This window comes from Protomyctophum bolini (genome assembly GCF_963924005.1).
Source record: "Protomyctophum bolini genome assembly, chromosome: 17".
NCBI lineage: Eukaryota > Metazoa > Chordata > Actinopteri > Myctophiformes > Myctophidae > Protomyctophum > Protomyctophum bolini.
The window spans coordinates 32,725,266-32,741,911 of record NC_137878.1 but is presented as its reverse complement, the minus strand read 5'-3'; the positions used below and the strand labels follow the sequence as shown (position 1 = coordinate 32,741,911).

Sequence of the window (16,646 nt, the reverse complement as noted above, 5' to 3'; positions counted from 1 at the left end):
TTTACTCAGATCTCCTCCCTCCTCAAAGACCACGCCCACCTCCAGGAGGAATTCTGGGTATTCTTCAAAGACCTCCATGGCGACCGGCCGTTGCGACCGGCCGTGGCGCCGACCCAACCCGAGGCCACAACAGAGGCAACAGGGCATTCTGTTTCCCAGAATGCCCGGAATCGAACCAGGAAGAAAACAAGGAGACGCCAGCGTTCCAAAACCAATAGGAGGAAGGGAGGAGTACTTCTAAAGAGGAGAGAAGAGGTGGAGGAGAACAGGGAGCTTGTAGCGAAGGTGTGTTTACTTTAGGGCAGTGGTTTTCAACCCTTTTCATATCAAGGCCCATCATGCATTGGATTTGAGCCACGGACCACCATTTGATTTAGCCTAGATTTAGCCTCTTATGTAGAACCAAAACGGAATATTTTGTTATCATTGGATAAGATTTTTGACTGGTGCAACCACTCCTACAACCAGCAATGTCTGTGTGTACACACCAGGGGGGCAGTCAGACAGATATTTTGTGAAGCCACTAAGGAAATGAAAGTTCATATAATGGCCTGTTGTGGCGCTGTCATTGGGCTCAAAAAAACCCATAGCCCCATAGAAGTCCATGTATTTGGGCCCAACTTCACCTAGACTGTATTACCTTAATAAACATGGTCATGAATACTTTCGGCTTCCAGTCACTAGTTTAAAGTCTCATTTCTAATGTCATAATATTCTTTTTGGAAAATTATGGTCTCATTTATAAAAAAAAATACCATAAAGTCGCGCATGTTCTGAGGGGCGTGGCTACCGTTACAGTCTATGAACGGGATTCCCCTCCCACTCGAGTCAAAATAAAAACCAACGGAGAAGAAGGGGGGAAGTCCCGCCTCGTTGTCTGGGCCAGCCAATGGCCTGCTGGGCCCAAACGGATCTAGAAAGATGGCGACTTCCATTGCAAGGACTGACAGGCTTCATTTTACGTTCATGTTAGACCCGGGGAACGCTTTGTCCATATTTTTTACAGTCTATGGTACACACACCTATGTGTATCTGAGCACCAGTATATTACTTATTATTAGTACCAGTAGGGGGCGCCAGAAACAGAGAGAGGGATAGTGCTGCTCTGTTGCCTGCTAATGAGAGAGAGAGAGAGAGAGCCGAGGTGGGGGTGTGACTCAGTTCACACGGGTGTGATTTTTTTGTATTAATAGGAGAGATAACATGCATTCTCCAATATTGTCTAGACTTCTTGTAAATTGTAATGTAGATGTTTAACTCTTGAGAGCGTAAAATGTAAAAAAGATTTTACACTCAAGTTAAACAACTATAAGGGTTGCCAACTCTATATCAGTTAGCTGGGGACCACCTGGAATCCCCTCAAGGACCACTGGTGGTCCCCGGACCACTGGTTGAAAACCACTGCTTTAGGGCATAGGGTTATAATATATTTACTTTTCCCTGATTTTCACACGATCCTACTATAAATGCGCCACGTCTCTGCGCACGCGTGTGCGCTTGTGTTCGGTTGTATAATGCACGTAACTCGAGAACCGTTTGACCCTCCAACATTCCACACACGCGTTCCACACCCCCACAGGGTGTGCAGTGCCAGGTATCGAGTCGGTCAGACCCACGGTTCTCCAGAACCACCACAAAAGGCACTGGTCAGGCTCTGCCAGTGGGCCTAATGAGGCCAACAACTTTCACCTGTGCAATTTCCAAACTCTGCCTCAGCCAATTGAGGCTCAACCAATCAGGCTCTGCCAGTGGGCCCAATTGATTGCCAAGTACACTTTTCAGTTTGCAGTCTTCACACACACACACACACACACACAGGCACATACACAATTACACATATCTCCATGTGGGACACACAAGTTGCAGAACCAGAGCCGGACTTACCGTTGGGGTGGGCTGCAGCCCGGGGGCCAGACAGGTCTCCTCCCCTCCTTTTTTGACTCTTTGGTTTCCTCTCCTCTCCTCCTGTGTATGACTCCAATCTCCAATCTGTTAATACATCTTTCTTCAATCAATCAATCCCTCTGCTATGTAGAGCTACTGTATATAATAGTAGCCCATAGCTGGCGTAGTAGGGGCCATAAGGGGCTGCTCAGCCAATTGAGGCTCAACCAATCAGCTCTGCTAGGCACACAGGCACATACACAGATCTCCATGTGGGACACCGGCTGACAGTTAAAACGGGCGATATGACAACGTATATCATTAGGTTCCCAAGTTGCATCGTTCCCAAATAGGCCGGTGGCCGACTGCGACGGGCACGTACAGGTCTAGTCCTACTATACACGCGTTCCAGGACCACACCCCTGCAGGGAGTGCAGTGCCTGGACTCGAGTCGGTCGGACCCACGGTTCTCCAGAACCACCACAAAAGGCTCTGCTCAGGCTCTGCCAGTGGGCCTAATCAGCCTAAATCCCCTCACCTGTGCAATTTCCAGCCTCTGCCTCAGCCGAGCAGGGCAGGCGCACTAGGCTTCATGTGATGATGTGGTAGATGCACGGGGATTGCACGCGCAGTAGCATTTTGCATAATTTAGGTTAAGTCTTGCAATCACAGATTTGACCACCAATGCGATGGTAGCTTCACCGTTGTATGTATGGAATACAAGTGCTAATAAAAATATACAGTATCTAAATATATTGTTATCTTATCTTAGGGGGAGGAGCAAAGAAAGGATAAGGTGGAGCTTCCATTCTGTTCTAGAAACATCAGTGTGACTACTCCCACTGGAGAGAAAGTGACTGTGTGGACACGGTGAGTACAGCTGTGTGTGTGTGTGTGTGTGTGTGTGTGTGTGTGTGTGTGTGTGTGTGTGTGTGTGTGTGTGTATTTTTTTGTTTGAATAGCCTAAAATAGATGGATGTACAAACTCACAAAGTGTCGCATTGTGACACGTTGTGAGCTTGTATGACGCCTACTTTTTATGCAACACTGAAATGTAAGTGGTTTATCATAATAATTCATTTCGGGTTTTTTATCTACTCAAAATTGTTGTCAAAAATTATCGAAGAAAAAAAAAATTGCTTCTCGGTTAATCTAAGCAGTTAATACAATAATCTATTTATTGAACTATTATGCTTAAAAAATAGTGACAGCCATGACGTATAGTGTGTGTTTATCTCCAATTGGTCATTGAGGGCCGATAGCCCCTCCTATATCCAGCTTTTAGTGTGCGTGTAAACACAACGATAATGAATGGCCAGTTTTGAGTGATTGTGTAAACACAAACATTGCGTAGCCACACACATTGAAGACGAAGGTGAGGACACAGATTGTAATTGGCCGGGATGAGATGTTGTATGATGATGTACGATGATAAGAGCGTGTGTTTTTCTCAGAGAGGAAGACCGGGCCATCCTAACCGCCTGTCAACAGGGTGGAGCCAATCGGAAGACCTTTCGTCGAGTCTCCACCCAGCTGGGAAACAAGACGGCCAGTGAGGTGAGAGAGTGACCAGTTATTGACCAATGATAGAAGAAGGTAACGATGATCCACGCTAGAGTTCTCAAATTCTGCCCAAACCCAACCTACCTACCCGACCCAACGTTTTCGAATAGGCCTGAGCCTAAATTGTATCAACATAATAATATTAATCACCACACCTTTTACAGATGATCAGCTCGTCTGGTAAGATATAATTATTGACATTCTTTCTGGTTAATTACCTTGGTTCATCCCTAAAAAGTTTTTTAAGAAAGAAAGGACATCTACGTCACTTTTTGGCTATGCAATATTATTGAGGCATCTTAAAAAGCACTATAAAAATCTCTATTCCCCTCTCCTCTCTTCCTTTCCCCTCCCCTCCTCTCCTCCAGGTCAGTAATCGGTTCAGACATCTCGTTCAACTGTTCCACTCCGCTTCCCATCAACCCACTTCCTGTTCTGTGTACGATCAGCCAATCAACAGCCAGGAGGCGGCCCCTGACTGACCATCAAGAACCTAAAAACCTTGGTTGAAAAAACTAAAGTTAAATCATGACGTTCATAATCATGAATCAATCATAATGTTTCTACAGTATATCAGTGGTTCTCAATATTTCATGTCAAGGACCCCAAACATTATATGTATTTGGTCCCCGACCCCCATCTGAAACTATATTGTTCCAGGGAGCAAAGATTTGAGTTAAAAACGTTCACTAGTCTGAAAGAATATATATTCAAAGATGTACGCCTCATTTTGACGATTTTTCAATAGCTAAAGTATAACAACATAATGCCAAAACGGGTTCCCACCAAAAATGGGTTAAAGTGGGATTCTGGGACCCCCAGGGGTCTTTGAGGTGTTTCCAGGGTTTCCCCAGCAACTCTAGTTAACTCATTTATTGCGGCTAACTGTTAGCATAAACCCTAGTTCCAGGTGCCACCATACACATCCACTTTAAAAGACTAAGAGTTTGCCCGCCCCCCACAAACACTCGCTACACACACTCGAGTATCATTGGAACCTTTCATCAGAAGCTTTTACATGGCGGGAGCGACGCGGTACAAAGTTACAAATTAAATCCTAAATTTGGATGGCAGAAGATCCACCAAGGATCTTTTTCATTTGCAAGAAATCTGAACGAATTCAGGTGGGGGTCTGCGGTAATAATATATATCTCTGCTGTCGGGCAGAAACCACCTAAATCAGGAAATGGAAAAAAGCTAAATGTAATTTTATCAAGAAATGAAGAAGACCATATATATTTTTAAAAATAAGACAATGCTGCCTCGTCAAAGTTGGTGTTGTGACTATATATTGTCAGATACTTGCATGTGTTGTTATTATCACCACTTTACCCGAATCCTTGCAGCTCAAGTGGAGTTACGAGGTTTACTCTGTCATTTTCCGTCATTGATAAGAACAGCTGACACTGGTTCTCCAAGCTCGCACAATGGATTGCAACGTGTGAAAGAATTCCCTGAAGTACACTGCTTATATAGGCCAGGTATACAATAATAAGCAGAACTTTGAATATTACAACTTCTGCAAAGAGGCGTTTGTGGAAACAGAGTAGCAGTTTCAGTAGAACTAGTGAGATAAATGTTATATGAACTAATTTCTTGTCACATTGTTCTCCTCTGAAAGTAATACATAGATTTTAGAAATCCTTTTTTGTTGTAACATTAGCGTCAGTGCTAAGTTTGATAAACGGGTACACTGCATATAGTTACTTTTAACAGACAAGGGGAAAGAAACCTGCCCACTAAAGTATGTTTTCTTCAGAGTCTGACACAGCAGCAGCTCTGTGGCATGCAGGCGAGACGGGGTTACGCAGTTTTTGATACTTTTCATTGTTTCAATGTTTACTTAGACCTGATTCTACAAAATGTCTTCAAATCGAGTTTTCTGAAAAACCTCATGTTTCTATGTCAGTGGTGCTCAAATTATATTTCATGTCAAAGATCCCCAGAATTATGTAATTAGCCGCCGACCCCCCATCTGAAAATATGTTGTTCTATAGGGACAGAAGCAAAGATTTGAGTTAAAAACGTTCACTCTGATTTTCAAGATTTTTCAAAAATAGCAAGCTTGTGCGAGCTTGTAGATCTGCCATTCTATGAGCTTGTAGATCTGCCATTTTTCAATAGCTGAATTATAACATAAACACCAAAAGGGGTTCCCGTCCTGAATGGGTTAACTTATTTACTGCCAGAGTAAATAAATAATTCATCCCCTGACTGCGATTTGTCGTTTTTCCTTACCTTTCAATTAGTCACAGAATACTAGTATGATCGATTCCCTGATCCATGATAAACACGGGTTTTCTCTGTGCTTCCGTTGTTTCGACCCTCGATTATGCAGTTATGGTCCGTTGAAAATGGAGCCAAAGAACTTAAAAGAAGTCAGGCGAGAGTTTTTTTTTTTTTTTCAAAATTTCAAAAAACATGGGCTATAACCCATCATTTTTGTCATTTCGTCATTTTTTTCAAATCCTCAAAAATGATGAAAAACGGCGTGCCATAGTATGCCGTACGATATGGGCTATAGCCCATGGTCCAAAATGATGAGAAACGAGGCTAACTTTTTTTTTCAAAATTTCAAAAAACTTCGGCTATAACCCATCGTTTTTGTCATTTCGTCATTTTTTTCAAATCCTCAAAAATGATGAAAAACGGCGTGCCATAGTATGCCGTACGATATGGGCTATAGCCCATGGTCCAAAATGATGAGAAACGAGGCTAACTTTTTTTTTCAAAATTTCAAAAAACATGGGCTATAACCCATCGTTTTTGTCATTTCGTCATTTTTTTCAAATCCTCAAAAATGATGAAAAATGGCGCGCTATAGTATGCTGTACGATATGGGCTATAGCCCATGGTCCAAAATGATGAGAAACGAGGCTAACTTTTTTTTTCAAAATTTCAAAAAACATGGGCTATAACCCATCGTTTTTGTCATTTCGTCATTTTTTTCAAATCTTCAAAAATGATGAAAAACTATAGTATACTATAGTACTATAGTATAGCTATAGTATGCCGTACGATATGGGCTATAGCCCATGGTCCAAAATGATGAGAAACGAGGCTAACTTTTTTTTTCAGAATTTCAAAAAACATGGGCTATAACCTTTCGTTTTTGTCATTTCGTCATTTTTTTCAAATCTTCAAAAATGATGAAAAACGGCGCGCTATAGTATGCCGTACGATATGGGCTATAGCCCATGGTCCAAAATGATGAGAAACGAGGCTAACTTTTTTTTTCAAAATTTCAAAAAACATGGGCTATAACCTTTCGTTTTTGTCATTTTGTCATTTTTTTCCAATCTTCAAAAATGATGAAAAACGGCGCGCTATAGTATGCCGTACGATATGGGCTATAGCCCATGGTCCAAAATGATGAGAAACGAGGCTAACTTTTTTTTTCAAAATTTCAAAAAACATGGGCTATAACCTTTCGTTTTTGTCATTTCGTATTTTTTTTCAAATCTTTAAAAATGATGAAAAACGGCGCGCTATAGAATGCCGTACGATATGGGCTATAGCCCATGGTCCAAAATGATGAGAAACAAGGCTAACTTTTTTTTTCAAAATTTCAAAAAACATGGGCTATAACCTTTCGTTTTTGTCATTTCGTCATTTTTTTCAAATCTTCAAAAATGATGAAAAACGGCGCGCTATAGAATGCCGTACGATATGGGCTATAGCCCATGGTCCAAAATGATGAGAAACGAGGCTAACTTTTTTTTTCAAAATTTCAAAAAACATGGGCTATAACCTTTCGTTTTTGTCATTTCGTAATTTTTTTCAAATCTTTAAAAATGATGAAAACGGCGCGCTATAGAATGCCGTACGATATGGGCTATAGCCCATGGTCCAAAATGATGAGAAACGAGGCTAACTTTTTTTTTCAAAATTTCAAAAAACATGGGCTATAACCTTTCGTTTTTGTCATTTTGTCATTTTTTTCAAATCTTCAAAAATGATGAAAAACGGCGCGCTATAGTATGCCGTACGATATGGGCTATAGCCCATGGTCCAAAATGATGAGAAACGAGGCTAACCTTTTTTTTCAAAATTTCAAAAAACATGGGCTATAACCTTTCGTTTTTGTCATTTCGTCATTTTTTTCAAATCTTCAAAAATGATGAAAAACGGCGCGCTATAGTATGCCGTACGATATGGGCTATAGCCCATGGTCCAAAATGATGAGAAACGAGGCTAACTTTTTTTTCAACATTTCAAAAAACATGGGCTATAACCTTTCGTTTTTGTCATTTTGTCATTTTTTTCAAATCTTCAAAAATGATGAAAAACGGCGCGCTATAGTACGCCGTACGATATGGGCTATAGCCCATGGTCCAAAATGATGAGAAACGAGGCTAACCTTTTTTTTCAAAATTTCAAAAAACATGGGCTATAACCTTTCGTTTTTGTCATTTCGTCATTTTTTCAAATCTTCAAAAATGATGAAAAACGGCGCGCTATAGTATGCCGTACGATATGGGCTATAGCCCATGGTCCAAAATGATGAGAAACGAGGCTAACTTTTTTTTTCAAAATTTCAAAAAACATGGGCTATAACCTTTCGTTTTTGTCATTTCGTAATTTTTTTCAAATCTTTAAAAATGATGAAAACGGCGCGCTATAGAATGCCGTACGATATGGGCTATAGCCCATGGTCCAAAATGATGAGAAACGAGGCTAACTTTTTTTTTCAAAATTTCAAAAAACATGGGCTATAACCTTTCGTTTTTGTCATTTTGTCATTTTTTTCAAATCTTCAAAAATGATGAAAAACGGCGCGCTATAGTATGCCGTACGATATGGGCTATAGCCCATGGTCCAAAATGATGAGAAACGAGGCTAACCTTTTTTTTCAAAATTTCAAAAAACATGGGCTATAACCTTTCGTTTTTGTCATTTCGTCATTTTTTTCAAATCTTCAAAAATGATGAAAAACGGCGCGCTATAGTATGCCGTACGATATGGGCTATAGCCCATGGTCCAAAATGATGAGAAACGAGGCTAACTTTTTTTTCAACATTTCAAAAAACATGGGCTATAACCTTTCGTTTTTGTCATTTCGTCATTTTTTTCAAATCTTTAAAAATGATGAAAAACGGCGCGCTATAGAATGCCGTACGATATGGGCTATAGCCCATGGTCCAAAATGATGAGAAACGAGGCTAACTTTTTTTTTCAAAATTTCAAAAAACATGGGCTATAACCTTTCGTTTTTGTCATTTTGTCATTTTTTTCAAATCTTCAAAAATGATGAAAAACGGCGCGCTATAGTATGCCGTACGATATGGGCTATAGCCCATGGTCCAAAATGATGAGAAACGAGGCTAACTTTTTTTTTCAAAATTTCAAAAAACATGGGCTATAACCTTTCGTTTTTGTCATTTCGTCATTTTTTTCAAATCTTCAAAAATGATGAAAAACGGCGCGCAATAGTATGCCGTACGATATGGGCTATAGCCCATGGTCCAAAATGATGAGAAACGAGGCTAACTTTTTTTTTCCAAATTTCAAAAAACATGGGCTATAACCTTTCGTTTTTGTCATTTTGTCATTTTTTTCAAATCTTCAAAAATGATGAAAAACGGCGCGCTATAGTACGCCGTACGATATGGGCTATAGCCCATGGTCCAAAATGATGAGAAACGAGGCTAACCTTTTTTTTTCAAAATTTCAAAAAACATGGGCTATAACCTTTCGTTTTTGTCATTTCGTCATTTTTTCAAATCTTCAAAAATGATGAAAAACGGCGCGCTATAGTATGCCGTACGATATGGGCTATAGCCCATGGTCCAAAATGATGAGAAACGAGGCTAACTTTTTTTTTAAAAATTTCAAAAAACATGGGCTATAACCTTTCGTTTTTGTCATTTCGTCATTTTTTTCAAATCTTTAAAAATGATGAAAAACGGCGCGCTATAGAATGCCGTACGATATGGGCCCATGGTCCAAAATGATGAGAAACGAGGCTAACCTTTTTTTTCAAAATTTCAAAAAACATGGGCTATAACCTTTCGTTTTTGTCATTTTGTCATTTTTTTCAATTCTTCAAAAATGATGAAAAACGGCGCGCTATAGTATGCCGTACGATATGGGCTATAGCCCATGGTCCAAAATGATGAGAAACGAGGCTAACTTTTTTTTTCAAAATTTCAAAAATCATGGGCTATAACCTTTCGTTTTTGTCATTTCGTAATTTTTTTCAAATCTTTAAAAATGATGAAAACGGCGCGCTATAGAATGCCGTACGATATGGGCTATAGCCCATGGTCCAAAATGATGAGAAACGAGGCTAACTTTTTTTTTCAAAATTTCAAAAAACATGGGCTATAACCTTTCGTTTTTGTCATTTTGTCATTTTTTTCAAATCTTCAAAAATGATGAAAAACGGCGCGCTATAGTATGCCGTACGATATGGGCTATAGCCCATGGTCCAAAATGATGAGAAACGAGGCTAACCTTTTTTTTCAAAATTTCAAAAAACATGGGCTATAACCTTTCGTTTTTGTCATTTCGTCATTTTTTTCAAATCTTCAAAAATGATGAAAAACGGCGCGCTATAGTATGCCGTACGATATGGGCTATAGCCCATGGTCCAAAATGATGAGAAACGAGGCTAACTTTTTTTTCAACATTTCAAAAAACATGGGCTATAACCTTTCGTTTTTGTCATTTCGTCATTTTTTTCAAATCTTTAAAAATGATGAAAAACGGCGCGCTATAGAATGCCGTACGATATGGGCTATAGCCCATGGTCCAAAATGATGAGAAACGAGGCTAACTTTTTTTTTCAAAATTTCAAAAAACATGGGCTATAACCTTTCGTTTTTGTCATTTTGTCATTTTTTTCAAATCTTCAAAAATGATGAAAAACGGCGCGCTATAGTATGCCGTACGATATGGGCTATAGCCCATGGTCCAAAATGATGAGAAACGAGGCTAACTTTTTTTTTCCAAATTTCAAAAAACATGGGCTATAACCTTTCGTTTTTGTCATTTTGTCATTTTTTTCAAATCTTCAAAAATGATGAAAAACGGCGCGCTATAGTACGCCGTACGATATGGGCTATAGCCCATGGTCCAAAATGATGAGAAACGAGGCTAACCTTTTTTTTCAAAATTTCAAAAAACATGGGCTATAACCTTTCGTTTTTGTCATTTCGTCATTTTTTCAAATCTTCAAAAATGATGAAAAACGGCGCGCTATAGTATGCCGTACGATATGGGCTATAGCCCATGGTCCAAAATGATGAGAAACGAGGCTAACTTTTTTTTTCAAAATTTCAAAAAACATGGGCTATAACCTTTCGTTTTTGTCATTTCGTCATTTTTTTCAAATCTTTAAAAATGATGAAAACGGCGCGCTATAGAATGCCGTACGATATGGGCCCATGGTCCAAAATGATGAGAAACGAGGCTAACCTTTTTTTTCAAAATTTCAAAAAACATGGGCTATAACCTTTCGTTTTTGTCATTTTGTCATTTTTTTCAATTCTTCAAAAATGATGAAAAACGGCGCGCTATAGTATGCCGTACGATATGGGCTATAGCCCATGGTCCAAAATGATGAGAAACGAGGCTAACTTTTTTTTTCAAAATTTCAAAAAACATGGGCTATAACCTTTCGTTTTTGTCATTTCGTAATTTTTTTCAAATCTTTAAAAATGATGAAAACGGCGCGCTATAGAATGCCGTACGATATGGGCTATAGCCCATGGTCCAAAATGATGAGAAACGAGGCTAACTTTTTTTTTCAAAATTTCAAAAAACATGGGCTATAACCTTTCGTTTTTGTCATTTTGTCATTTTTTTCAAATCTTCAAAAATGATGAAAAACGGCGCGCTATAGTATGCCGTACGATATGGGCTATAGCCCATGGTCCAAAATGATGAGAAACGAGGCTAACCTTTTTTTTCAAAATTTCAAAAAACATGGGCTATAACCTTTCGTTTTTGTCATTTCGTCATTTTTTTCAAATCTTCAAAAATGATGAAAAACGGCGCGCTATAGTATGCCGTACGATATGGGCTATAGCCCATGGTCCAAAATGATGAGAAACGAGGCTAACTTTTTTTTCAACATTTCAAAAAACATGGGCTATAACCTTTCGTTTTTGTCATTTCGTCATTTTTTTCAAATCTTTAAAAATGATGAAAAACGGCGCGCTATAGAATGCCGTACGATATGGGCTATAGCCCATGGTCCAAAATGATGAGAAACGAGGCTAACTTTTTTTTTCAAAATTTCAAAAAACATGGGCTATAACCTTTCGTTTTTGTCATTTTGTCATTTTTTTCAAATCTTCAAAAATGATGAAAAACGGCGCGCTATAGTATGCCGTACGATATGGGCTATAGCCCATGGTCCAAAATGATGAGAAACGAGGCTAACTTTTTTTTTCAAAATTTCAAAAAACATGGGCTATAACCTTTCGTTTTTGTCATTTCGTCATTTTTTTCAAATCTTCAAAAATGATGAAAAACGGCGCGCTATAGTATGCCGTACGATATGGGCTATAGCCCATGGTCCAAAATGATGAGAAACGAGGCTAACTTTTTTTTTCAAAATTTCAAAAAACATGGGCTATAACCTTTCGTTTTTGTCATTTTGTCATTTTTTTCAAATCTTCAAAAATGATGAAAAACGGCGCGCTATAGTACGCCGTACGATATGGGCTATAGCCCATGGTCCAAAATGATGAGAAACGAGGCTAACCTTTTTTTTCAAAATTTCAAAAAACATGGGCTATAACCTTTCGTTTTTGTCATTTCGTCATTTTTTCAAATCTTCAAAAATGATGAAAAACGGCGCGCTATAGTATGCCGTACGATATGGGCTATAGCCCATGGTCCAAAATGATGAGAAACGAGGCTAACTTTTTTTTTCAAAATTTCAAAAAACATGGGCTATAACCTTTCGTTTTTGTCATTTCGTCATTTTTTTCAAATCTTTAAAAATGATGAAAAACGGCGCGCTATAGAATGCCGTACGATATGGGCCCATGGTCCAAAATGATGAGAAACGAGGCTAACCTTTTTTTTCAAAATTTCAAAAAACATGGGCTATAACCTTTCGTTTTTGTCATTTTGTCATTTTTTTCAATTCTTCAAAAATGATGAAAAACGGCGCGCTATAGTATGCCGTACGATATGGGCTATAGCCCATGGTCCAAAATGATGAGAAACGAGGCTAACTTTTTTTTTTCAAAATTTCAAAAAACATGGGCTATAACCTTTCGTTTTTGTCATTTCGTAATTTTTTTCAAATCTTTAAAAATGATGAAAAACGGCGCGCTATAGAATGCCGTACGATATGGGCTATAGCCCATGGTCCAAAATGATGAGAAACGAGGCTATTTTTTTTTTTCAAAATTTCAAAAAACATGGGCTATAACCTTTCGTTTTTGTCATTTTGTCATTTTTTTCAAATCTTCAAAAATGATGAAAAACGGCGCGCTATAGTATGCCGTACGATATGGGCTATAGCCCATGGTCCAAAATGATGAGAAGCGAGGCTAACTTTTTTTTTCAAAATTTCAAAAAACATGGGCTATAACCTTTCGTTTTTGTCATTTCGTCATTTTTTTCAAATCTTCAAAAATGATGAAAAACGGCGCGCTATAGTATGCCGTACGATATGGGCTATAGCCCATGGTCCAAAATGATGAGAAACGAGGCTAACTTTTTTTTTCAAAATATCAAAAAACATGGGCTATAACCTTTCGTTTTTGTCATTTCGTAATTTTTTTCAAATCTTTAAAAATGATGAAAACGGCGCGCTATAGAATGCCGTACGATATGGGCTATAGCCCATGGTCCAAAATGATGAGAAACGAGGCTAACTTTTTTTTTCAAAATTTCAAAAAACATGGGCTATAACCTTTCGTTTTTGTCATTTTGTCATTTTTTTCAAATCTTCAAAAATGATGAAAAACGGCGCGCTATAGTATGCCGTACGATATGGGCTATAGCCCATGGTCCAAAATGATGAGAAACGAGGCTAACCTTTTTTTTCAAAATTTCAAAAAACATGGGCTATAACCTTTCGTTTTTGTCATTTTGTCATTTTTTTCAAATCTTCAAAAATGATGAAAAACGGCGCGCTATAGTATGCCGTACGATATGGGCTATAGCCCATGGTCCAAAATGATGAGAAACGAGGCTAACCTTTTTTTTCAAAATTTCAAAAAACATGGGCTATAACCTTTCGTTTTTGTCATTTCGTCATTTTTTTCAAATCTTTAAAAATGATGAAAAACGGCGCGCTATAGAATGCCGTACGATATGGGCTATAGCCCATGGTCCAAAATGATGAGAAACGAGGCTAACTTTTTTTTTCAAAATTTCAAAAAACAAGGGCTATAACCTTTCGTTTTTGTCATTTTGTCATTTTTTTCAAATCTTCAAAAATGATGAAAAACGGCGCGCTATAGTATGCCGTACGATATGGGCTATAGCCCATGGTCCAAAATGATGAGAAACGAGGCTAACTTTTTTTTTCAAAATTTCAAAAAACATGGGCTATAACCTTTCGTTTTTGTCATTTCGTCATTTTTTTCAAATCTTCAAAAATGATGAAAAACGGCGCGCTATAGTATGCCGTACGATATGGGCTATAGCCCATGGTCCAAAATGATGAGAAACGAGGCTAACTTTTTTTTTCAAAATTTCAAAAAACATGGGATATAACCTTTCGTTTTTGTCATTTCGTCATTTTTTTCAAATCTTCAAAAATGATGAAAAACGGCGCGCTATAGTATGCCGTACGATATGGGCTATAGCCCATGGTCCAAAATGATGAGAAACGAGGCTAACTTTTTTTTTCAAAATTTCAAAAAACATGGGCTATAACCTTTCGTTTTTGTCATTTCGTCATTTTTCTCAAATCTTCAAAAATGATGAAAAACGGCGCGCTATAGTATGCCGTACGATATGGGCTATAGCCCATGGTCCAAAATGATGAGAAACGAGGCTAACTTTTTTTTTCAAAATTTCAAAAAACATGGGCTATAACCTTTCGTTTTTGTCATTTTGTCATTTTTTTCAAATCTTCAAAAATGATGAAAAACGGCGCGCTATAGTATGCCGTACGATATGGGCTATAGCCCATGGTCCAAAATGATGAGAAACGAGGCTAACTTTTTTTTTCAAAATTTCAAAAAACATGGGCTATAACCTTTCGTTTTTGTCATTTCGTAATTTTTTTCAAATCTTCAAAAATTATGAAAAACGGCGCGCTATAGTATGCCGTACGATATGGGCTATAGCCCATGGTCCAAAATGATGAGAAACGAGGCTAACTTTTTTTTTCAAAATTTCAAAAAACATGGGCTATAACCTTTCGTTTTTGTCATTTTGTCATTTTTTTCAAATCTTCAAAAATGATGAAAAACGGCGCGCTATAGTATGCCGTACGATATGGGCTATAGCCCATGGTCCAAAATGATGAGAAACGAGGCAAACTTTTTTTTTCAAAATTTCAAAAAACATGGGCTATAACCTTTCGTTTTTGTCATTTTGTCATTTTTTTCAAATCTTCAAAAATGATGAAAAACGGCGCGCTATAGTATGCCGTACGATATGGGCTATAGCCCATGGTCCAAAATGATGAGAAACGAGGCTAACTTTTTTTTTCAAAATTTCAAAAAACATGGGATATAACCTTTCGTTTTTGTCATTTCGTCATTTTTTTCAAATCTTCAAAAATGATGAAAAACGGCGCGCTATAGTATGCCGTACGATATGGGCTATAGCCCATGGTCCAAAATGATGAGAAACGAGGCTAACTTTTTTTTTCAAAATTTCAAAAAACATGGGCTATAACCTTTCGTTTTTGTCATTTTGTCATTTTTTTCAAATCTTTAAAAATGATGAAAAACGGCGCGCTATAGTACGCCGTACGATATGGGCTATAGCCCATGGTCCAAAATGATGAGAAACGAGGCTAACCTTTTTTTTCAAAATTTCAAAAAACATGGGCTATAACCTTTCGTTTTTGTCATTTCGTCATTTTTTCAAATCTTCAAAAATGATGAAAAACGGCGCGCTATAGTATGCCGTACGATATGGGCTATAGCCCATGGTCCAAAATGATGAGAAACGAGGCTAACTTTTTTTTTCAAAATTTCAAAAAACATGGGCTATAACCTTTCGTTTTTGTCATTTCGTAATTTTTTTCAAATCTTTAAAAATGGTGAAAAACGGCGCGCTATAGAATGCCGTACGATATGGGCCCATGGTCCAAAATGATGAGAAACGAGGCTAACTTTTTTTTTCAAAATTTCAAAAAACATGGGCTATAACCTTTCGTTTTTGTCATTTTGTCATTTTTTTCAAATCTTCAAAAATGATGAAAAACGGCGCGCTATAGTATGCCGTACGATATGGGCTATAGCCCATGGTCCAAAATGATGAGAAACGAGGCTAACTTTTTTTTTTCAAAATTTCAAAAAACATGGGCTATAACCTTTCGTTTTTGTCATTTCGTAATTTTTTTCAAATCTTTAAAAATGATGAAAAACGGCGCGCTATAGAATGCCGTACGATATGGGCTATAGCCCATGGTCCAAAATGATGAGAAACGAGGCTATTTTTTTTTTTCAAAATTTCAAAAAACATGGGCTATAACCTTTCGTTTTTGTCATTTTGTCATTTTTTTCAAATCTTCAAAAATGATGAAAAACGGCGCGCTATAGTATGCCGTACGATATGGGCTATAGCCCATGGTCCAAAATGATGAGAAGCGAGGCTAACTTTTTTTTTTTAAATTTCAAAAAACATGGGCTATAACCTTTAGTTTTTGTCATTTCGTCATTTTTTTCAAATCTTCAAAAATGATGAAAAACGGCGCGCTATAGTATGCCGTACGATATGGGCTATAGCCCATGGTCCAAAATGATGAGAAACGAGGCTAACTTTTTTTTTCAAAATTTCAAAAAACATGGGCTATAACCTTTCGTTTTTGTCATTTCGTAATTTTTTTCAAATCTTTAAAAATGATGAAAACGGCGCGCTATAGAATGCCGTACGATATGGGCTATAGCCCATGGTCCAAAATGATGAGAAACGAGGCTAACTTTTTTTTTCAACATTTCAAAAAACATGGGCTATAACCTTTCGTTTTTGTCATTTTGTCATTTTTTTCAAATCTTCAAAAATGATGAAAAACGGCGCGCTATAGTATGCCGTACGATATGGGCTAT

The 16,646-nt window shown here is 37.9% G+C and overlaps 1 protein-coding gene across 1 annotated transcript in view; it reads left to right on the top strand.

Moving 5' to 3' along the window:
* The window catches only part of gon4la (gon-4 like a), a 32,891-nt gene extending 27,049 nt beyond the window's left edge, over positions 1-5,842 (top strand). Inside the window, exons 23-26 of the mRNA XM_080786900.1 lie at positions 10-285; positions 2,657-2,754; positions 3,339-3,441; positions 3,816-5,842. Of these exons, the coding sequence (XP_080643026.1) occupies positions 10-285; positions 2,657-2,754; positions 3,339-3,441; positions 3,816-3,929 (591 nt within the window). The 3' untranslated portion in view covers positions 3,930-5,842. The remainder of the gene's footprint in view (positions 1-9; positions 286-2,656; positions 2,755-3,338; positions 3,442-3,815) is intronic.
* The last annotated feature ends 10,804 nt before the right edge of the window (positions 5,843-16,646 follow it).